The sequence below is a fragment of the Macaca mulatta genome, chromosome 18 (genome assembly GCF_049350105.2).
Source record: "Macaca mulatta isolate MMU2019108-1 chromosome 18, T2T-MMU8v2.0, whole genome shotgun sequence".
Taxonomy (NCBI): Eukaryota; Metazoa; Chordata; class Mammalia; order Primates; family Cercopithecidae; genus Macaca; species Macaca mulatta.
This window is the reverse complement of record NC_133423.1, coordinates 67,909,590-67,934,083: the sequence shown is the minus strand read 5'-3', so window position 1 is coordinate 67,934,083 and position 24,494 is coordinate 67,909,590. Positions and strand designations below refer to the sequence as shown.

At 42.8% G+C, this 24,494-nt stretch overlaps 1 protein-coding gene across 1 annotated transcript; it reads left to right on the top strand.

Moving 5' to 3' along the window:
• On the top strand, positions 1 to 20,388 carry HRH4 (histamine receptor H4). The gene is made up of 3 exons (XM_001096657.5): positions 1 to 334; positions 8,871 to 9,034; positions 17,236 to 20,388. The coding sequence occupies exons 1-3, from the start codon at positions 142 to 144 to the stop codon at positions 18,049 to 18,051; spliced, it is 1,173 nt and encodes a 390-aa protein (XP_001096657.2). The 5' UTR covers positions 1 to 141; the 3' UTR covers positions 18,052 to 20,388.
• Positions 20,389 to 24,494: the final 4,106 nt, after the last annotated feature.

Below are 24,494 nucleotides of genomic sequence, written 5' to 3'. Positions count from 1 at the left end.
TTCTATGAGATCAGTATTAGATTAAAACTGTCGTTTTGAGTAGAAGACTACATATTTTAGGTATCCGGTTAGAAAACATACTTGTCAGAATTGTCTGGCTGGATTAATTTGCTAATTTGACCTTCTTCATCATTTGATGTGATGCCAGATACTAACAGCACAATTAACTTATCACTAAGCACTCGTATTACTTTAGCGTTTTTTATGTCCTTACTAGCTTTTGCCATAATGCTAGGAAATGCTGTGGTCATTTTAGCTTTTGTAGTGGACAAAAACCTTAGACATCGAAGTAGTTATTTTTTTCTTAACTTGGCCATCTCTGACTTCTTTGTGGGTAAGTTATATGTCTTTATTTAAGATAATCTTTTCTGATTTTAATTTATCTCTAAAACCTTAAAATAAACTTTTGTTATTTCAGGGGACTGTATATGGTGGGGGAAAAATAAACCCAAAAAGTTTAAGTATTAAAGTTTGGAAGGGGGCTATATGGCACTGTAAGGGAATGTTATACATATGTAAATCCATGTGGCAGGGGAATTTTCAGCTGAAAACAGTGTATTTTCTTTTTATAGAATAAAGATAAGTCCAGAACAGCTCCAAAATTTTAATGTAAGAGTTACTTGTTTCTGGTGCTATTTTCCTCGTATGTTTAGACTTATAAGTATTCCTCTTCAAGTAAATATGGTTTTCTCGGTATCACAATGTTGGAGTAATAAGAAATTATGTATATGCTAGTAACCAGTACAATCAGAAAATAGCATTTCAGATTGAATAATATGTTTAATAGTATTAATTTAATGATGTGGCATAGAATTTTGTAAAATATACCCAACCGTAAAGTACTTTGCATATAATATGATATCACAGCATTATATCATCGTTAAGAGACCATAGAAATCAAACCAACTTTCTTTGAAAACATGCACTTTATAATTTTTCACTGCCTGATGATTATTATTTTTAAACAATGCTTATCATGATAAGTAGATGTACAGAAATGTCAGCTGATGATATTGTTTTATAAGAGTTTCTAGTATAATTTAATCTGGCATATTCAGATTATTTTTGTTTATAACTGCATAAAGCTTACATTTAGTTAAAATGAAATAAACACATAAAATACTTAGTTCATTCCCTGGAATACAGTGGTCACTCAAGAAATGTTAGTTCCTTTTTTTTATTTTAATTTTTCTGCAGCTATGGGTCAACGCCGACCTAGGTCACAAATGTTAGTATAGTATCTAGCCTGTATAATACTGCTAGGCATGCAAGCACTATTAGGTAATCAAGGGATCTATAGAAGATTAGGTTAGTCTCTTCCAGTAAGGTTTTGATGAGAAGAGTGGACAAGAGACGTTCAGAAATGACTATAGCAGTATAGAGTAACCCGAGACCCCACCAAGACCTAACAAGCGCTATGGTCACTTGGAGGAGGCATAAAGCACGTTTAGTTAGCGAATAAAGGCATTTAACATGAACTTTGAAGGATGGATAGAATTTCCGTAGTCAGAGATAGGGCGAAGGATTCTTTGCTCCAAGAATGAGCAAAGGCATGCTGGTAGAAAATCATTGCGCTTATCTTCCTAAGGGTGAGCTTCGAGCTGGCTGGTGTGCAGATGGGTGCAGGGGAGCCGTAGAGATGAAGCTGAAATCTATAAGTGAGGGCCTTTAAATACCAGCGTGAGTGTGGAGTGGAGTTTATTTGGCAGGCCTTGTGGAGATTTAAGGATTTTAAAACAGGTGAGTGGTTGAACAGATCAAAGCTTTACTTTAGAGGCATTGGAAGAGCCATAGGAAGTGGGGAAACTCGGCCGGGCGCGGTGGCTCAAGCCTGTAATCCCAGCACTTTGGGAGGCCGAGGTGGGCGGATCACGAGGTCAGGAGATCGAGACCATCCTGGCTAACACGGTGAAACCCCGTCTCTACTAAAAATACAAAAAACTAGCCGGGTGCGGTGACGGGCGCCTGTGGTCCCAGCTACTCGGGAGGCTGAGGCAGGAGAATGGCGTGAACCCGGGAGGCGGAGCTTGCAGTGAGCTGAGATCGGCCACTGCACTCCAGCCTGGGCGACAGAGCGAGACTCCGTCTCAAAAAAAAAAAAAAAAAAAAAAAAAAGTTAAAAGTTAAAGGAAGTGGGGAAACTGGAGTGTGGGGTGGCATGGTTTCAGAGACCATCCTGCAACAATCTAGGCAGAAATCATGTAGTTAGGACCCGAGCTAGGATGGCTGGGGACAGCAGGCAGAGCGGCTAAGGCGGGGTGGGAGCAGGGGAGGGAGGCATCGGACAGGAAAAGAGAAAGAGAAAGCTGAGTTAGAGATGGGGTTTCTGAGACTAAGAACAGTATGGAGCTCTTCAATGACACAGGAAGTATGTGGGCAGGGCGGCTCTGGTTCTGATGTTGCATTGAAAGTTCTGGAGAAAAATTCTAGTTTGGGAGATTGATTTAGGAGTCATGGCATAGAAATGACAGATAAAGGCAGCTAACCCATAAAGAAGTATTGAAAAAATGCACTATCTCCCCATTTGTTTCCTCAATTCTGTCCCTTCAGGTAACCAACATTTGCTGCTTGATGTAGATCCTTCCACATCATTCTCTGTGCTCCCATAAACATGTACAAATATACGAGTTTATTTATGTGAACATAGAGAAGATTCCACTGTAAATACATGTATCCTTCACTTCTTCCTTCTTCACAGGATCCTGTGACTTTTAGGTGACAGTCAGCACTTAAAATAGATGAAGTGTTTTTACTAACCCAAAGGGAGTGAGGTCCCGACTGCCCCAGTTTTAGGGTGGGACGGATGAGACAGCTGAGAGAGCCTGGGGCCTGAAGCTTTTGAATAAAGATGGTTCTAGGTAAAAATGTCTCCACGTCTGGCCCAAGGCCGGCCTCATGGCAGTCCCACCCTCAAGGGCTTGAGCTCGTCTTTGGAAAATAGCTCTGCAGATGTAGTTATTCAGCAGTCCTGGTGATCTCCTCCATCAGCAGGTGGGTGAAGAAATAATTCTGATCATTTCTTTTGCTCCTGATTAAAGGAGTTGGGTGCAGGTCAGAGTCTCCATTCATCTGCCTGCCGGCCTCATCCCTCACATCTCCCCTGCCCCCTGCCAGCTTCATGCAGAGTTCTGCATATTTAACGCAGGGCTCACCAAGACACAGCCCCGGGAGCATTTTGTAATAGGATTCAAGTTTGCTGCCAATGCTGTTCTTTCTCCTTTGCCATGCTGGGAAGAAAACCTTTTGTCTCTGAGCCGGGAAGAAGGCGTGGAGGCGGTGAGCGTGCAGGGCAGAACGCATGAGAGATTTTCTGCAGCTGTAAGCCATTGATTCTTAACATTTGGGGTCATGAGATCCAGAGCTCCAGAGCCGTGTGACAATGGCAGGGCAGATTAGACCCTCACATGTGCTTGGAACTGTGGTTTTGCTGGCTGAATGCCCTCTTCCCCCAGGTTTCAGAATTGGCCCTCTGCGTATAATCTAAATTTGTGGCACCTGAGTTGCTAGCGTCTCAGGCTGAATTTACTGTTGTAAGCAAAGATTTACTGAGGAAAAATTCTAGTACTAGCTATACCGGATGTTATATAAATATACATCATCTGTACACTAGTCTGGGAAACACATACTATCTATATCTACATCAATATCTATAAAAGTGTTGCCATGTGACCAGTCTTTCCATTTATGGGTACTTTCTTCTCATCCCCATGTTGTGCTGGCATTTGTGGCCTGCATGACCATGTGTCAGACGGCTGGACAGGATCTTCAGCAGATAAGCGTGGTTGCTGCTATCAGAGCCTGAACCAAGTGTTCAGGATGGCAAAGTTTATCTTGATACCTGTATGCCCGAGTTCAGGACTCTTTCCTGGCCTTCTGTATTCATCTGCTCAGGCTGCTGTAACAAAATACCCTAGACTGGGTGGCTTAAACAACTGACATTTATTTTCTCATCCTTCTGGAGCCGGGGACATTCCAGATCAAGATTCTGGCCAATTTTGGTTTCTGATGAGGGCTCTCTTTCTGGCTTGGAGACGGCTGCCATCTACCTGCATCCTCACGAGGCCTTTCTCTGAGTGTGCACAGAGAGAGAGAGTGAACTCTCTGTTGTCTCTTCTTATAAGGACACTATTGGATCAGGGCCCCACTCTTATGAACTCTTTTACCCTTAATTTTGTCCTTAAAGGTCTTAGTTCCAAATAAAGCCACATTGGGGGTTAGGGCTCCAACATGTGAGTTTGGGGAGGGCACATACACATTCAGGCGGCCATAACACCCTCTGTGCACTCACCATCATCCACACATTCCTCTGGTGTCCCAAAGGATTTACTTGGGGATTTTAGCTCCTCCCATCTTTTGATTGCCTTTTCTCATGGAAGATGTAGCTTCTTAGCTGGTTTAGAAAGAAGGGATGATGTCAAATGGGTGGCAATTTTAAAGCAAACTGGGCTTCTTCATCCTCATCTATTGGTTCATCCAACAATTATTTCTTTTGAAGCAGGCACTTTCGAGGTGCTGGGGATAAAGCAGTAAAAATACAGGTGAAAATCCCTGCCCTCATGATGATTCTATTTCTAATGGATGCAGGGGCATGGAGACAGACAATAAACAAGAAAAATAACTGAGTCAAATTATATAGTATTTTAGAGGCTGATAATTGCTACTGGAAAAAAAAAAAAAACGCAGAGAGGAGGGAAAGGGAGTGTGCTGGGAGTGGGGCTGCAATTTTAAACCCTGGAGCTAGAATTTACTTAGAAAGACACATTTGAAGGCTGGGCGCAGTGGCTCACACCTGTAATCCCAGCACTTTGGGAGGCTGAGGCGGGCAGATCAGTTGAGGACAGGAGTTCGAGACCAGCCTGGTCAATATGGTGAAACTCCATCTCTACTAAAAACACAAAAATTAGCCGGGTATGGTGGCACATGCCTGTAATCCCAGTTACTCAGGAGGCTGAGGCAGGAGAATCACTTGAACCCAGGAGGTGGAGGTTACAGTGAGTCGAGATCATGCTATTGCACTCTGGCTTTGATAACAAAGCCAGACTGTGTCAACAAACAAACAAAACAAAAAAGAAAGACATTTGAGCAAACAGAAGGCGCCCTTGGGGAAAAGCATTTCACACCAAGGAACAGCAGGTGCGCAGGATCTGAGGCAGAAGGGTGGGTGGTGCACTGGAGGCCAGAGGGGCTGGGGTGGAGTGACTGAGGGGTGAGAACTAGGAGTGGGACTGGGAGGTGGGGCATATATTTGTTTTCTTTTACTTTTGTCTTAATCTTTTCAAGAAACTGGCTCTTGTTTACTTATCAGCTCCATTTCACCCAAAAACACAATTCCCGAATCGAAGGTGTAGAGACGGCCGGGCGCGGTGGCTCAAGCCTGTAATCCCAGCACTTTGGGAGGCCGAGGCGGGCGGATCACAAGGTCAGGAGATCGAGACCACAGTTAAACCCCGTCTCTACTAAAAATACAAAAAAAAAATTAGCCGGGCGCGGTGGCGGGCGCCTGTAGTCCCAGCTACTCAGGAGGCTGAGGCAGGAGAATGGCGGGAACCCGGGAGGCGGAGCTTGCAGTGAGCCGAGATCGCGCCACTGCACTCCAGCCTGGGCAACAGCGTGAGACTCCGTCTCAAAAAAAAAAAAAAAAAAAAAAAAAAAGAAGGTGTAGAGACACTTCGGAGTACGTATATGAGAGAAATAGTTCAGATTCAGTTTCTTTGCATCTCGTTCAGAATGAGCCACAGACATCTCTTCTGTTGCTCAACAAGACAGAGGAACTGAGCATGACACAAGTACGGAAGCGTTACCTAGAATGCCGGGTGACAGCACAGCGGGGGTTACGAAAACCAAATATCCTGGAGCCTGTCTTCAGCTAACCACTGTTTCCAGCAGCTCCTAGGCTTTCGAACACACTCTTCCTCTTTTGTGTAAATGAGAAAGTGTGTGACAAAGAGTATTTACCTCCCACCCCCTGCCCTGAACTCTTAGTCAGTGGTGACTAGAATGCGTTACTAGTATCTTTCTTCTTTCTCGTTCTGTGGAAGAAATGAGTTCCAGTGTTGAAAATACTCATGTTGGGAACATTGGAAGCCACAACCGTGGGCTGAAATATAATAAATGTCTCTGTTTGGGGGATACTTTGATTTACCTCAAGTGGACCTGGTGACCTACATTATTTTATTTATTTATTTATTTTGAGGCAGGGTCTCACTCTGTCACCCAGACTGGAGTGCAGTGGTATGATCATGGCTCACTCCAGCCTTGACCTCCCTGGCTCAAGTGATCCTCCTGCCTCAACCTCCTGGTTAGCTGGAACTACAGGCATGTGCCACCATGTCCAGCTAATTTTTTTTGTTGTTGTTTTGTTTTTTTTTTGTAGAAATAGAATTTTGCCATGTTGCCCAGGCTGGTCTCCAACTCCTGGGCTCAAGTGATCTACCTGCCTCAGCCTTCCAAGGTGCTGGGATTATAGGCATGAGCCACCACTCTCAGCCAGTGACCTATTTTATACCATAGACATACACACACATACCCTGGAGATGAAAGACACCCTAAGGAAGTTTGCTTATCTTTAAAAATATAATTGAAACATGAAACAAACAGGTTATTTGAACCACATATAAGAACTGACCACGCAACTCTTCATCTCTACGGTGTCTTGTCTTTCATTTTTGTATGTAACCTAGGGACAGAATACTAGGGTTTAGCACTACCTTCCACTGGTTCTGAAACCATGCCGTTATAGCCTCATGTCGTCTTGTTTTTGGAGAATGCAGGCTTTCCTTCTTCCTTCCCTTGTCCTTTATCTTTACTATTCTTAATAATAGACTAATTTAGTTCTCATAAAAAAATGGGAATTCCTGGAAGTATCTGATACATTTGAAGTGACTCAACAAAGTAAGATTTCATCTGAGCTTCCACTTAATAGATCATATTCTTAGCAACTAATCACACTTGTCTGAAATGCGAATGCAATTAAAAACCCCTAAAAGCTAAAGGAAAGGGAACCTCATTTCGTCACTTTTCAGTTAAGCAGTTTCTGTGCTGGGCTGAATCACTGTGATAGAGCTTATCTATTTGTTCACACAGCGAAGAGTTGTAGGTAAAGTCAGAGGTTCTGATATCACAATCCCTGGTTTCACATGCAATCTTCTCCACTTGCTAGTTGAGTGGACCTTGGTCTAATTTTCTCTTTTCTGAGCTTCAGGTTCTTTAACGTTAACTCAGCATGGTCCCTTCCTCACAAACTTTCTATGAAGATGAAATGAGGTAACATTTGCAATGCACACAGCACAGGGTCTACCACATGGTAATTGTGTAAAACATATTAGCTGTTATTAATTTAAGTGAAATGTACAAGTCATTGGCCAACTCTAGAGGTTGCAGGAAATATGAACATTGATTTGTGATACGGCCCTCATCCTCAGGAGAGACAGACAAAAAAGATGACTATGATATAAAAGTAGAATGTGGTTAATGCATGAGAGAGGGAAAGATGAGCAAAGAACCAGGAAAGTGCAGAGGACAGAGGGGTCACTTCTACTGAGGAAGCTCCAAGAAAGAGGACATGGAGGAGGTCACTTTTTGGCCTCAGTGAAAAATAAGAAGGAAGTGAATTGACTTTTTACTTATTTTTTATTTTTATTTTTTTGAGACAGAGTCTTGCTCTGTCACCCAGGATGGAGTGCAGTGGCACAATCTCAGTTGACTGCAACCTCCACCTCCCGGGTTCAAGTGATTCTACTGCCTCAGCCTCCAGAATGGCTGGGATTACAGGCGTGTGCCACCACGCCCAGCTAATTTTTGTATTTTCAGTAGAGATGAGATTTCACCATGTTGGGCAGGCTGGTCTTGAACTCCTGACCTCAGGTGATCCACCCACCTCAGCCTCCCAAAGGGCTGGGACTACAGGTGTGGGCCACCATGCCTGGCTTGAATTGACTTTTTAGTAGAAGACAGGTGGACATTTTAGGAAGAAAGAATGATGTTGGCAGAGAAAAAAGAGATGTGAAAATGTGCCATATGTTTGGGAGAAGGGTGGTCCATCCTGTTTGGGTTAAAGCATGAAAAAAGTAAAGATGATTTGTGCTGCCTATGGCTAGAAATACAAGACCTGTACTTAATTTGGAAAGTGGAAAGGAGTCATTGAAAGTACAGTCACCCCTTGGTGTCTGTGGGGGTTTGTTCCAGGACTCCCCTTAGATAGCAGAATCCAAGAAAGCTGAAGTCCCTGATATAAAATGCTGTAGTATTTCCATATAACATATGCACATCCCCCCATATGCTTTATTATTTATTATTATTTTTAATAATAGAGATGGGGTTTCACCATGTTGCCCAGGCCAGTTTCGAACTCCCGCCCTCAAGTGATCTGCCCACCTTGGTCTCTCAAAGTGCTGGGATTACAGGCATGAGCTACCCCTCCCGGCCCTTCCCGTATACTTTAAATCATCAGTAGATTATGTATAATACCAAAGACAATGTGAATGCTATGTAAATAGTTGTTATACCGTATTGTTTAGAGAATAATGACCAGAAGTCATTACTATTAGTCAAAGTCTATATGTGTCCGGTACAGACGCACTTTTTTTCCTAATATTTTCTGTCCATGGTTGGTTGAATCCACAGAAGTAGAATTCACGGATAAGGAGGGCCCGCTGTGCAACGTTCATGACCCCTCTTATAAAAATGGCATTTAAGGAGTGTGTAGAAAATCAGTCCTGAGCTGCTTGATGAAGTACCATGAATTTTTAAATTATAGCCAAAGCATTTGTAGTGAATTCAGATATGTCCTGGTGTTGTGTAGCCATTAAAACATGCCCATTTGTGTTCATTGATGTGTGCTATTTTTTTACACTTATGTTTTCCTTGTGCAGGTGTGATCTCCATTCCTCTGTACATCCCTCACATGCTGTTCGAATGGGATTTTGGAAAGGAAATCTGTGTATTTTGGCTCACTACTGACTATCTTTTATGTACAGCATCTGTATACAACATTGTCCTCATCAGCTATGATCGATACCTGTCAGTCTCAAACGCTGTAAGTCAAAACATTAATTTATCCCCCTTGGAAGATTGTGTGAATGTACATATGGGTCCCCAGGCAAAAATTCTTTTAAGCCTAATTTTTAATTGAATCGACAGGCCTTAGAGGAGCCCTATCCTTTAGTTGTCTGGCATAGAGTTCTTGCTGGTTGTTAGTTGTGTGATTTGGATAATTCACTCACCTATGTGCCACTAAAATGGGAAGGAATCAAAGAAAACCCAAGGCAAGTTGTCTCCACTGGTATATTGAGTCCATAGTAGACTGGATAGACATGACATTCATGACAGGTTTATGGGTTCTACTCCACAGACATATTGAGACCTGAATCTATTCCTTGGAATAGAACTTGGAGGGCAGTAGAAAGAATGCCATACTTTGAAATGTGATGAGAAAATCAATTCTGAACGGCCAAAGGAAAAGACAGTATATAGGGAAGCTACGGTTTACACAGTGGGACCAGCCAGAAAGATCAAGTTCTCGTGCCATTTTAGAACCTGTGCCAAGAAAGCTGGAACTTACTCAAGATTTGGAATAGCCTCATCTGCGAGTTAGTGGAAATTCTTAAGTCATACTAAATTTCTCAGCAATGGATCAAAAGACAAAATAAGGTTGAAGTAAGGATAAGAGGGCCACAGAAATATGGGGCAGTGATCTGAAACCTTTGAGGCCTAGATGGGAAACTTCCTTCACTCCCATCTCAGGGACCCAGCTCTTTGGGGGACTGCTGTGTGACAGGCATTTTGCTAAGTCCTGGGATACAGAAGTGAATATGCAGAGTTTCTATTTTATTTTTCTTTCCAACTTTTGTTTTGGCTTCAGGGGGTACGTGTGCAGGTTTGTTATGTGAGTATGAGTAAGCCGAGTGTCACGGGGGTGTTGGTGTAGAGATTTTTTTGTCACCAGGGTAATGAGCGTAGTATCTGATCGGTAGTTTTTTGATCCTCTCCCTCCTCCCACCCACCACCCTCAGGTAGGCCCTGGTATCTGTTGTTTCTTTTTTTATGTGAGTCTCTATTTTTGATGAGCATAGTCATCTACGTGGAGGCAGATCCAGGAACAAGTCGGTTCAGTACAATGGACTAAGTGCTGTCCTGGGGTGTTGAGAGGACAGTGACAGCTCTAGCTTGGGACGATTGTGCAGCTGGAGGTTGACAGGATTGGAAGGTGTATTAGATCAGGCAAAGATAAACTGCTGTGACAAAGAGTCTCCAAAATGTGGAGGCTTAAGCAAGATAAAAGTTTATTTTCCTCTCACATAACAGTCCATGAAAGAGTGGATTCTCTGCTCCAGGAACTCACCCAGGAATGCTGCTGGCAGGTGGCTCTGTACCCTTTAGGGCAGGGACTGGCAAACCTTCGTGATCAAGAGCCAGACAGCAAATAATTTTGGCTTTGTAGAACCTACTGTTTCTGTTGCAACTGCTCAAATATACCATTGTAGCCCCCAAACAGCCATAGATGATATATAAAAAAATGTACTTGGCTTTGTTCCAATAAAACTTTATTTGCCCAAACAGGTGGTGGGCCACATTTCTTTCTTTCTTTCTTTTTTTTTTTTTTTTTTGAGACAGGGTCTCGCTGTGCCACCCAGGCTGGAGTGCAATGGCATGATCTTGTCTCACTGCACTGCAACATCTGCCTCCCAGGTTCAAGTGATCCTCCTGCCTCAGCCTCCTGAGTAGCTGGGATTATAGGCATGCAACACCATGCCTGGCTAATTTTTGTGTTTTTAGTAGAGATGGGGTTTCACCGTGTTGGCCAGGCTGATTTTGTGCTCCTGATCTCAGGTGATCCACTCGCCTCTGCCTCCCAAAGTGCTGGGATTACAGGCATGAGCCACTGTGCCTAGCCCATATTTGTTTCATGGACAGTAGTTTTCTGGCCTCTGCTGTAGGCCATTCTCCTCCTCTGCATGGTCAAAGTCAGGTTGTTGTGATATTAGGTTCTGGACAGGAAGGAGAAAGGGAAGAAGTCCAGAGCAAGGGATTTTCTTATTTTTTTTTAACCAAGTAGTGCAGAGTCACACAGTCTTTTCCACTTACATTTTATTGGTGAAACTTAGTCACATGGTCCCATCTCACCACAAAGGAAGCTGGGAAACTCTAGTTGAGCCACCACATAGGAAGGAGGGGAGAATGGATGTGGGAGGACAGCCAGCTATGTCTCCCCCTTAGCATCACATACTTCATTGGCAGCAGGGTCCACCGCAGTTTGTATTGTATGTGGAGAGTGCAGATCAGCTTGGATAAACAATTCAAATGCCTATAGTCTCATATTTTTCAATCTGCTGGCCTTGACCCATTATTGATTTATGAAATCAATTTAGTGGGTTGTGACCTTTTTTTTTCAATGAAAAAAATATGGAATGAAACAGAATAGAACAGCTGGGCATGATGACTCACTTCTGTAATCCCAGCACTTTGGGAGGCCAAGGTAAGTGAATCTCTTGAGGTCAGGAGTTCGAGACCAGCCTGGCCAATATGGTGAAACCCCGCTTTCACGCATGTCCTTGTGAGGAGACCACCAAAAAGCTTTGTGTGAGCAATAAAGCTTTTTAATCACCTGGGTGCAGGCGGGTTAAGTCCGAAAAGAGAGTCAGGGAAGGAAGATAGGTGTGGTGCCGTTTTATAGGATTTGGGTAGGTAGTGGAAAATTACAGTCAAAGGGGGTTGTTCTCTGGCTGGCAGGGATGGGGGTCACAAGGTGCTCAGTGGGGGAGCTTTTGAACCAGGATGAGCCAGGAGAAGGAATTTCACAAGGTAATACCATCAGTTAAGGCAGGAACAGGTCATTTTCACTTCTTTTGTGATTCTTATGTTACTTCAGGCCATCTGGATGAATACATACAGGCTTGGGCTCAGAGGCCTGACACCCACCTCTACTAAAAATACAAAAAAATTAGCCAGGTGTGGTGGCGCTTGCCTGTAATCCCAGCTACTTGGGAGGCTGAGGAAGGAGAATTGCTTGAACTTGGGAGGAGGAGGTTGCAGTGAGCTGAGATTGTGCCATTGCACTCCAGCCTGGGTGTCGCAGCAAGACTCCATCTCAAAAAAAAAAAAAGGAATAGAACAAAATAAAAAATTAGAAAACATCAGAGTATCTTGTACATAATAAAAGTAAATACTGTTTTGTGAATACTTTTGTCTGTGTGCTTGGTTATGATATACAATATTATTTTACTTTAGATCACAGTCAAGTATTTGAAAAATAATGCTCTAATTCAGAATCTTTTCCATTTATACTTTCAAATTTTCCTTTCTTTCTGGGTTAACATTTCTTTTTAATCTCCTCTGGGTGTTCCTAGGGCTTCCTTCTCTGGCTGTCCCAGCTTTTGAATTTACTCTCAGGTTTGTGGGCAGAAAAGGGACATTTTACCCAGTTGGGAAAAGTGTTTAGAGGTTACAGACAGATGAGGGATGATGCCCAGAGGGAATGTAGACTTTCTTTTTGTTTTTTGTTTTTATTTTTACTTTTTTATTTCTTTGAGACAGAGTCTGGCTCTGTCGCCCAGGCTGGAGTGCAGTGGCACGATCTCGGCTCAGTGCAAACTCTGCCTCCCGGGTTCAAGCCATTCTTGGACCTCAGCCTTCTGGGTAGCTGGGATTACAGGCGCACGCCACCGCGCTTGGCTAATTTTTGTATTTTTAGTAGAGATCTGGTTTTGCCATGTTGGCCAGGGTGATTTCGAACTCCTGACCTCAAGTGATCCGCCCCCGTCTGCCTCTCAAAGTTCTAAGATTACAGACATGAGTCACCATGCCTGGCCTGTTTTTTGTTTTTAAATCCTAGTCTTGCCTCCAGTAATCCCCCTGGCAATTCAGGCTGTAAACTTGGTGAGGGATATGTTGGCTAGATCCTGGGTCCCCAGTGCACAGCACAGAGTAGAATACATAGGTTTCCACAAGTGAATGTATGGATGCTGGCAGGGGTGCTCAGGTAGACCTTGTACCTCTGTTGGCGAATAGTTCAAATGCAGCCATGTGAAAACAGAAGGAAGCCTTCAAAGACCACTGGGATCCCATAGAAGCAGCAGTGGGGAAGCTGAACTCTTACTGTAGCTGAAAGCACAGGAGACAGTGTGATAGGGGAAAGGGATGGGTGGCCTGAGGAATGGAAATCTGACAATAATTTGGAAAAGAAAAGCCCAGTGCGGGTGGAGCACATGATTACAGTTCTCAGAGAGGTTTTCCGGAGGAGCAGATTCCGTGTGGCTGAAGTCAGAGTTGGGTGGGGAAGGACAGCAGGGCTTCATGGTAGCTGGAGGGAATGGGAATTAAAATGTACAAAAATGGTTTGGTGCAGTCGCTCACGCCTGTAATCCCAGGGCTTTGGAAGGCTGAGGCTGGCAGATCACTTGAGGTCAGGAGTTCAAGACCAGCCTGGCCAACATGGCAAAACAAAGTCTCTACTAAAAATACAAAAATTAGCCTGGCATGGTGGCGGGCGCCTGTAATCCCAGCTACTCAGGAGGCTGAGGCAGGAGAATCATTTGAACCCAGGAGGCGGAGGCTGCAGTGAGCCAAGGTTGCACCACTGTATTCCAGTCTGGGCAACAGAGTGAGACTCTGTCTCGGGGAAAAAAAAAAAAAAAAGTATACAGAATTAAGATAGTAAAAGAAGGGTATTTCTTTACCTGCAAATGAAGAAAGAAACTTGACAGTAAAATCAAGACCACAGGAAATCTCATTGCTGGGAGACTCACTGGGGCACTGTGTTTGTTTGCTAGGGCTACCATAACAGGACCACAGACTGGGTTGCTGAAAACAACAGGAATTTATTGTGTCACGGTTCTGGAGACTAGACATTTGAAATCAAGGTGCCGACAGGGCCGTCCTTTCTCGGAACGCTCCAGGACGTCTTGCTCTGCGCCTGTCTTTTAGCTTCTGGTGTTGCCAGCAACCCCTGGCATTCCTTGGCTTGTAGATGCGTCCCTCCAGTCTTTACCTCTGTTGTAACATGGTGTTGTCTCCCTGGGTCTGTGTCTGTGTCTTTGTTTTCTTATGAGGACATATCGGATAGGGTGACCCCTAATTCAGTATAACCTCATCTTAACTGGATTACATCTGCAAACACCGTATTTCCAAATACGGTCACGTTCACAGGTACTGAGGGGTTTAGGACTTCACCATACCTTTTTGCGGGACATAATGTAACCCACAACAGGTGCTTAGAATGGTCCTGAAATCCATCTCATTACTAACACTAACAAGTTCTAGTAGGCCGCTTGGCCTCGCCAAAAAAACCTGATTGACAGAAGGTGTGGATATTTTATACAGGCGGGAAAAAAGTAGGGTAAGAGACAGTGTCCTGAATAATGGGCATATTCTGTAGTGGGCAAGCGCTAGGCCACTGCGGGATTTCAGGGACACCACTCCAGCAGCCTGGGTCCGGATTCAAGCAATGCTTGAACTGTCTATCTTTCAAAAATGCTCCCCGGAGATGTGGAGATCAGCATCCTCTTCACAGCTCCTTGGTTGTCCATTATCTCAATTGACCTTATGCGTAATGGAAGAGAGATCTCTTTCCAACATATTGTGTTATATCATTACCAAGGCTGAGCAGAGCAATTAAACACTAAATGCAGCTTTAGGACCATCTGGGTATTGTTACCATCTTCATAATCATTAGATTTAGTGCAAGAGATGTATTAATTAGTGGCACAGGAAGCAGAAGGCAAAAAAAAAAAAAAAAAAGTTCATTGCATATGAGAGCTTGTGGCCAGCACCATATGCATTTTAGCTTAGCCTCAGAAATACCAGCAATTTGAGAGAAAACAACAAAAACAACAACACAACAAATCCACCTCCCTACAGTAAACAAAAAACAAAACAAAAAAAACTTAGTGTTTTCATTTTTAAATTATTAACTAGCTTTTTTTTTTTTTTTTTTTTTACCTCCAGCCAATAGAGGTCTTCTCAGCATATACGATCCATTAAGGAAAGAGTGCTGGGCAATGCTGCACCCCTTTAAAACCTAAGAAACCACTGTAGAACGAGACTTAAAATTTTCAGAAAAAATATGACACAAGAGGTAGAAAAAGGAAGCATGTTCCAATTTCATGGATCCATTTTTTTTTGCCTGTGAGTGAGGAAATCAGAGAAACATGGAACATGAGAGCTGAAAGGAACCTTGAAACCTTACTGATTTTTTTTTTTTTTTTTTTTTTTTTTGAGACAGAGTCTCGCTCTGTCACGAGACTGGAGTGCAGTGCCTCCATCTCAGCTCACTGCAACTTCTGCCTCCCTGGTTCAAGCTATTCTTGTGCCTCAGCCTCCTGAGAGCTGGGACTACAGGTGCAAGCCACCATGCCTGGCTAATTTTTGTATTTTTAGTGGAGACGGGGTTTCACCATGTTGGCCAGGATGGTCTCGATCTCCTGACCTCGTGATCCGCCCAAAGTGCTGGGATTATAGGCGTGAGCCACTGCACCGGGTTGAAACCGTACTGATTTAAATGAGGTTCAGAGAGGTTGTCTGTTCCAGGTCGTCTTAAAGAGTTCCTTATCCCTCATATAGAGTGATTGATCTTAGGGGTCTTTAGATTGAGAAGACATTATTAAAGATTTCAGGATTGACATAAGGATTGCAGGTCCTGTGGTAGGAGGGCAGTCCTCACTCATAGAATCTCATTTTCCTTTATAGAAGCCTGTCCTTGTGACCAAGGGGAGTTAGAATATTCTTCATCCTTAAAAAAGATGGTGGCACTAGTCACAGTTGTGTCTCTCAAAGTGACTGGTCATCACAGCCTTGACATTGTATTTGTCAGGCGGAAATGCTTGCACAAAGAAGTGACGCGCGTGGGCTAGGTGGGCTCAAGTTTATAATTACAAAACTTCGAGAGGTTAAGACAGGAGGATCACTTGAATCTAGGAGTTCGAGACCAGCATGGACAACATAGTGAGGCATTATCTCTACAAATAACACAAAAATTTAATTGGGTGTGGTGGTGTACATCTGTGGTCCTAGCCACTTGGGAGGCTGAAGCAGGAGGATCACTTGAGCCTAGGCAGTCAAGGCTGCAGTGAGCTGTGATTGTGCCACTGCACTGCAGCCTGGGCAACAGAACGAGACCCTGTCACAAACAAACAAACGAACACCAAGAAGTGACTTGGTAGTGCTTAATAGCAATGCAGTATTTATCTGCAGCAGGTTTAAAATTCTTTTTTGGGCTGGGTGCGGTAGCTCAAACCTGTAATCCCAGCACTTTGGGAGGCTGAGGTGGGCAGATCAGTGGAGGTCAGGAGTTTGAGACCAGCCTGGTCAACATGGTGAAACCCTATCTCTACTAAAAATATAAAAATTAGCTGGGTGTGCTAGTAGGCACCTGTAACCCCAGCTATTCAAGGGGCTGAGGCAGGAGAATTGCTTGAACTTGGGAAGTGGTGGTTGCAGTGAGCCGAGATCGCGCCATTGCACTCCTGCCTGGGCGACAAGAATGAGACTCTGTCTCAAAAAAATAAAATAAACTAAAAACTAAAAAAAAAAAATCTTTGTGTCTGTGCTTAATCTTCTCGGTAGTGATGAGAGTCCTTTCTCTTTCTGATTCTACCTTGAAGTCTCAGCAAAAACCACAGAGTAGATTCTTTCTATGTATTGGAATCAGATAAGGCAAGGGCTTTCAAACTTTTTTGACTGTGACTACAGTGAGAAATGCATTTGGTGCTGTGACTCAGAGGAACTGCATTTCTCTTGAAATATATGTATCTCTATTCCCAAAGACATATTGCTTTATTTGATGAAACATCATTAAAGAACACCTACCCTCACTATATGTGATGCATTCTGATATCAACTATTCTATTTCATTAAAAAGATCTGGTCATGCTCAGCCTGCAGATTGAGCAATACTGTGGTAAGGTGCACCCAACTTCAGTTGTTTGACATTCAGATTAGTGTCAATTAGGAAAACCTGCTTTCTTATTTTACACATTGGCTTTGACATTTGCTATAGCATCAGGGATTTAACCTTGAAGGTTACAGTCTAGTCTTCTCCCCTTGAAACCCATTAAGAAAGTCTGCATCTTGGCCCAGGCTCCTCTGAAGTCAAACCCTCTGTCCTGGTCCACATCATGATACCCAGGTTAGTTAAAGTTTCCATCCTTTGCACATCCCTGAAATTTCTAAGGACTTATCAGATACTTTATGCATCCCATATACATTCATTATATTGAAAATAATTTGTTTGGTCTCTTCTAGGTGTCTTATAGAACTCAACATACTGGGATCTTGAAGATTGTCACTCTGATGGTGGCCGTTTGGGTGCTGGCCTTCTTAGTGAATGGGCCAATGATTCTAGTTTCAGAGACTTGGAAGGATGAAGGTAGTGAATGTGAACCTGGATTTTTTTCGGAATGGTACATCCTTGCCATCACATCATTCTTGGAGTTCCTGATCCCAGTCATCTTAGTTGCTTATTTCAACATGAATATTTATTGGAGCCTGTGGAAGCGTGATCATCTCAGTAGGTGCCAAAGCCATCCTGGACCGACTGCTGTCTCTTCCAACATCTGTGGACAGTCATTCAGATGTGGACTCTCTTCAAGGGGATCTCTTTCTGCATCGACAGAAATGCCTGTGTCCCTTCATTCAGAGAGACAGAGGAGAAAGAGCAGTCTCATGTATTCCTTAAGAACCAAGATGAATAGCAATAGAATTGCTTCCAAAATGGGTTCCTTCTCCCAATCAGATTCTGTAGGTCTTCACCAAAGGGAGCATGCTGAACTGCTTAGAGCCAGGAGATTAGCCAAGTCACTGGCCATTCTCTTAGGAGTCTTTGCTGTTTGCTGGGCTCCGTATTCTCTGTTCACAATTGTTCTTTCATTTTACTCCTCAGAGACAGGTTCTAAATCCGTTTGGTACAGAATTGCATTTTGGCTTCAGTGGTTCAATTCCTTTGTCAATCCTCTTTTGTATCCATTGTGTCACAAGCGCTTTCAAAAGGCTTTCTTGAAAATATTTTGTATAAAAAAGCAACCTCTACCATCACCACACAGTCGGTCAGTATCTTCTTAAAGACAATTTTCTCACTTCTGTAAATTTTAGTCTCAATCTCACCTAAATGGATTAGGTCTGCCCTTTATCTTGCCCTTTTCATTCTACCAACAGATCTGCACTTTGAAGTCAATGGAAAATTACTCCAGTGAATAATAGCAGTATAATTATGACTTGATAATATTTTTGTAAACTTGTAGTCATAATAGTACTATATTCTTCTTAGTCTTCACCTCTTCCTTGTCTTTTAGATCTTTATATCATGCTGATTACAAAAATCCAGTTTTGTTTTCTATGTTCCTTGTATAATACAATCTCAAGTGAATTTCTCTTTTTTATTTTATAGTAACAGAAACTTATCCAGTTTGAAAATCATTCCCTAAAGCATTGCAATAGGAAAAAGAACCTCCTGGCTGGTACTGCCCAACTCTGTTCTGATCAGTGGGTGGGTGAGGTAGGGTTTGAGTTGGCAAGAGCAGGGAATGGGGATGTGCCCAGGTGAGCTCCTGTGTGTGTCCAGATTTTATATTCCTAATCCCAATAAGGAAGAAAGCGTAGTGTGGGAGAGGAAAGAGTTGATGATGGCAGCTCTCAAAGGTCCTCAGTGAAGTTATTTTGGAGGCCCTGGTGGTCACAGGATCAGAAGGCAAGGGATAGGCAATTGTCACCAATGGCTGAAAGTATGGCTTGTCCCATTTCTTCCTGTTCTCTTCTTCCAGCTTCCACATCAGCTTCCTTTTGTGAGAAAATATGGAAGAGGAAGGCTAAGAGATGCTGAAGGGACTATATGATTTAACTAGATAGACCTCGTGTACAGTCACTGAACTAGTAGATGTCAATAATTATTATTTTTTAAAAATTTTATTTGTTGACTGGTCATGGTGGCTCATGCCTATAATCCCAGCACTTTGGGAGGCCAAGACAGGTGGATCATGAGGTCAGGAGATCTAGACCATCCTGGCCAACATAGTGAAACACCATCTCTACTAAACTACAAAAAATTGGGTGGGTGTGGTGCTGCATGCCTGTAGTCCCAGCTACTCGGGAGGCTGAGGCAGGGGAATCGCTGAATCTGGGAGGCAGAGGTTGCCAGCCTGGCGACAGAGCAAGACTTTGTCTAAAAAAAAACAAAACAAAACTATTTGTTTAAAACAGCATACAGCATCTTGCTTTGTCTCCCAGGCTGGAGTGTAGCAATGCAATCATAGCTCACTGTGGCCTTGAACTTCTCGGCTCAAGCAATCCTCCTGCCTCGGCCTCCCAAGTATGTAGGACTACAGGTACTCGCCACCACACCTCGATAATTAAAAAATTATTTTTGTAGAGATGAAGTCTCACTGTGTTGCCCAGGTTGGATGTCAATAATTATTAAAACAAATTTTTTTAAAAGTTTTTTTGAGACAGACTCTTGCTCTGTCACCCAGGCTGGAGTGCAGTAGCGTGATCAGGGGTCACTGCAATCTCTGCCTCCCAGGTTCAAGCAATTCTTGTGCCTAAGCCACCTGAGTAGCTGGGATTACAGGTGCATGCCACCATGCCTGGCTAATTTTGGTATTTTTAGTAGAGATGAGGTTTTGCCATGTTGGCCAAGCTGGAATTTTTTTTTTATTTTGATAAGACAGGGTCTTGCCATGTTGGTCAGCCTGGTCTCAAACTCCTGGGCTGAAACAACCCTCCCGCCTTGGCCTCCCAAAGTGCCTGGATTATGGGCACAAGCCACCACAATAATTATTGCCTGGATGTCAATTATTATTTTAAACTGTTGTTGTTTTTATTTAATGTTTTTAATGCATGTGCCCAATATTTTACATTGCACTGCTCAGAGATATTCCTTTATTATGTAGTTAGTATAGATTATACTTTACAGATGATTCACATTTTATTAGTTTGGTGATGTTTTGTCCTTTTTAAAAATTTTCTTTTGAGATGGGGTCTTGCTCTATTGCCCATGCAGGAGTGCAGTGGCATGCTCTCAGCTCACTGCAGACTTGACTGCCTGGGCTCCAGCAATCTTCCTACTTCAGCCTCTGGAGTAGCTAGGACCATAGGCACTTGCCACCACACCCCACTAAAAAGATTTTAAATTGTTCTCTTTCTTGTAATGTTCTCTGCCTGTCTTTGTCACAAAATTTCATTTTTCTCATAGTTAATTTCATCTCTCCAATAAGATTTTAATGGTTTTTCTTTTATAACTTTGCAGTTCTTACACCGTTTAGTCATTTTCATGTTTCTTAGAAACTTTAAACCTTTGATTAACTTCAAACATTAAAATACAAAAGTCTTTTAAGTACATGAGTGCTTAGAAATGTACATAATGTTTATATACCCTTATGCCTTATTAAAGTTCAATATGAGAAATATGTGTTTAACGTTCAATAATAATTTGAAAAATTTGAGAAGTAAACTCTCATAAATGCACACATTTTTATAAACTTGCTACTTGTGTGCTGTTGATTTTAACATTTATATAAATTACTAGTTGTGGATTTCAAGTGATCACTGGGGGCTTGAACGTTCATGGAATGGAGTGGTCCTATGAAAACGTTTCCCAGTTGAACCTCAGGGGGGTGCATGCCCAACAATTCACATGTATTTTCTAAAGTATTTATAAAATAGAATATATATTGTATTTCATTCCATCTAAGATGCTGTCAAGATAAGACATATTGTTATTTTATTTACCATATTAGTCTATTTTCACACTGCTGATAAAGGCATACTCAAGACTGGGAAGAAAAAGAGGTTTAATGGACTTACAGCTCCACATGGCTGGGGAGGCCTCACAATCATGGTGGAAGGCAAGGAGGAGCAGGTCACTTCTTACATGGATGGCGGCAGGCAAGGAGAGAGAGCTTGTGCAGGGAAACTCCCATTTTTAAAACCATCAGATCTTGTGAGACTGTTTCACTATCACCAGAACAGCACAGAAAAGACCCACTGCCATAATCCAATCACCTCCCATCTGGTTCCTCCCACAACACATGGGAATTATGGGAGTTACAATTCAAGATGAGATTTGGGTGGGGACACAGCCAAACCATATCATTTACCATTATGAAAGAGAAAATGCTGCAAATTGTCTGATATAATACTTTTAAAAAATCACATTGACAGTAAGCTTCATTCTGATTTTAGAGTTGAAATGTGGACAATCTGCATCTTAGAAGTGATGAAGTATGATGTGTGTGTGATAAGTGAACTGAATGTGGCTAATCCTCTATGAAACAAGAGTTTGAAAAATAAATCCTATGATGGTACATGCATATATTCATTAAACAAGTGTTTATTGAAGGTCTATCATGTATTGGCTATTTATTGTAAAGATGCCTGTGAACCATGCTGATAGGGTTTAGATTCTCCAGGAACAGGAATTTTTCTTTGGGGTTCTCTTAGTACACCACCAGGCACTCCATAGATGCTCAGTAGATGCTTACTGAAAAGGCATACATGAGGCATTTTCATTCAAACAGAAGGTGAATCCTAGCTTTAGAATTCAAGTATTTAAAATTTGCACTAGAGGAACTTTAGAATATTTTTTCCATTATAATAAAAGTAATGTGTACTTATTGTAAGAAGAAAAGACAATACTGAAACAATTCCCATACACAGAGAATAGCCATAATTATTAGTTTGGTGAATGTATTAGTCTGTTCTAGCATTGCTATAAAGAACTACCTGAGACTGGGTAATTTATAAAGAAAAGAGGTTTAATTGACTCATAGGTTCGCAGGCTGTACAGGAAGCATGTCTGGGAGGCCTCAGGAAGCTTATAATCATGGCAGAAGGTGGAGAGGAAGCAGGCATGTCTTACATGGCTAGAGCAGGAGGAAGAGAGAGAAGGGGGAGGTGACACATTTTTAAACAACCAGGTTTGTTGAGAACTCACTATCATGAGACCAGCAAGGGGGAATCTGCCCCCATCATCCAATCACCACCAGGCCTCTCCTCCAACATGGGGGATTAAAATTTGACGTGAGATTTGGACGGGGACACAAATCCAAACCATATCAGTGTGGATGTTTCTAAAGAAAAAAAAAAGGTAATCTCGTTTTTTGAAAATATATATTTGCATATGTAAATTTCTTAAGATATCTTCAGGTAAATGCTTTCATAAAATGAAGCCTTCTGTTCTAGAATGAGTAATTACTGCTCTCTCCCCCAAACATGGCTGGCTTTTAAAATCTGATTTTTAAACACTTATTTGCTCATCTTAAATCCAGATCCAAATCCACTGGCATAATTGGCAGAACATTCCTAAGAATATTGGCTCCTAAGTATTGGCTTCAGTTGGTGTGTATAGAAATGGACTCCTGAAGAGTGAAGAAGGGCTTTGGGATATAAATGCTGATTAGGAAAGACACTGTAGGTCAAGCGTTTTGTTTTGTTTTGTTTTGTTTTTTGTTTTTTAGATGGAGTCTTGCTTGTCTCTCAGGCTGGAGTGCAATGGTGTGATCTTGGCTCACTGCAACCTCTGCCTCCCGGGTTCAAGCAATTCTCCTGCCTCAGCCTCCCGAGTAGCTGGGCTTACAGGTGCCCACCACCACGCCCAGCTACATTTTGTATTTTTGGTAGAGACGGGGTTTCGCCATGTTGGTCAGGCTGGTCTTGAACTCCTGACCTCAGGGGATCTTCCAGCCTCAGCCTCCCAAAGTGCTGGGATTACAGGCATGTGCCACTGCGCCTGGTTGGCCAAGTGTTTTTATGAATCATGAAGATTTCGACACAAGTAGCTGAAGTATCCTAATAGCGATTTTTTCTTTTTTTGAGATGGAGTCTCACTCTGTTGCCTAGGTTGGAGTGCAGTGGTGCAATCTAGTCTTACTGCAGCCTCTGCCTCCTGGGTTCAAGTGATTCTCTTGCCTCAGTCTCCTGAGTAGCTGGGTAGCTGAGATTATAGGTGCCTGCCAACACGCCCCAGCTAATTTTTGTATTTTAGTAGAGACAGGGCTTCACCATGTTGGCCAGGCTGGTCTTGAACTCCTGACCTCAGGTGATTTGCCCACCTCAGCCTCCCAAAGTGCTGGGATTATGAGCATGAACCACCACATCCGGCCCTAACTGGGATTTTACAGAACAATTTCTGTGGCTTTTTGGTAACAATTTTCCTGTAGTAAAGATCTTGGTATTTGAAGAAACCGTTTTTCACATTATGAGTTCAGAAAAAGAAATTCTAGCATACAAAGTACATTTTTATTCTAATAACTGCTATCAGTCAAAGTTGAACGAAGAAAAGAGAAACATGTTAATTATTTCAAGCAGAAGAAATTTAATGCAGAGAATTGGTTAACCCAGAGATTAATACTTTGAGAAAACAGATAACATCTTTAGGCATTGAGAGAATATAAGGGGAGAAGTGATGTTATCAAAACCTAGGATCTTGGAGAAGTATCGGGAGGACTGACGCTTGGATTTCTGATTGATTTGTGATGCTTTGTAGTTAGGGCTTGGGCATCCCAAAGGGTGGGGCCAGCTGGTGCTCAGATTGCCACATGGGGTTGAGGGGACAGCCGTGACAGCTGCTGCTGGTCGCTCGGATGGGGTGCATTGAAGTAGGAGGCTTGCTGTGCACTGCTGCTGGAGGGATGCCAACTCACACTAGAAGCGCTAAGTGAGTTTCTTCTTAGGATCTCCCATCTTCCTATTTCTTGCCAGTGTTTTCCATTGGTGGAAGCTAACTGAGAGCCAGCTGACGAGAGAGTCTGAGAAATAGGTGTGACTCCTAGCTCCAGCCTTATGGTGTGGTGTCTAAAAAAGCGGGCTTGAAGTTTGTAGGCAACAGAGAAATCACTGGCAAACGCATCGTGTGTTTAAGCATAATAAAGTAGAACTTTGGCCTTTAGGGATTTCACACCTACAGTTTCAACTGTACCATCAGCAGCCCACCACTCCGTAACATATTGTAATCTGTAGTTTTCTTTTTCTTTTCTTTTCTTTTTGTTTGAGACAGAGTTTCACTCTTTCACCCAGGCTGGAGTGCAGTGGCACAATCTCAGCTCACTGCAGCCTTTGCCTCTTGGGTTCAAACCATTCTCCTGCCTCACCCTCCCAAGTAGCAGGGACTCCAGGCGTGTGCCACCATGCCCAGGTAATTTTTGTATTTTTAGTAGAGATGGGTTTCCCCATGTTGGCCAGTCTGGTCTTGAACTTCTGGCCTCAAACGATCCACCCGCCTCTGCCTCCCAAAGTGCTGGGATTACTGGTGTGAGCCACCGCCCCGGGTTAGTAATTTGTTTTTTTTTTTTTTTTTTTTTTGAGACGGAGTCTCGCTCTGTCGCCCAGGCTGGAGTGCAGTGGCCGGATCTCCGCTCACTGCAAGCTCCGCCTCCCGGGTTTACGCCATTCTCCCGCCTCAGCCAATTTGTATTTTTCTTAAGGCACTAATTCAAATCACGTTCCATTAGGTGGATATGCTGAGTGACGTGGCTGCTAAACCCAGCACCCTTGTTCCAGTGAAGTTTTCTCTG

What these genes read in the sequence shown, in the direction of transcription:
- HRH4 (XM_001096657.5), top strand. Translation starts at nt 142, where the DNA reads ATGCCAGATACTAACAGCACAATTAACTTATCACTAAGCACTCGTATT. An exon ending in CATCTCTGACTTCTTTGTGG is followed by an intron (nt 335 to 8,870) that starts GTAAGTTATATG and finishes TTCCTTGTGCAG; the next exon opens with GTGTGATCTCCATTCCTCTG. An exon ending in ACCTGTCAGTCTCAAACGCT is followed by an intron (nt 9,035 to 17,235) that starts GTAAGTCAAAAC and finishes GGTCTCTTCTAG; the next exon opens with GTGTCTTATAGAACTCAACA.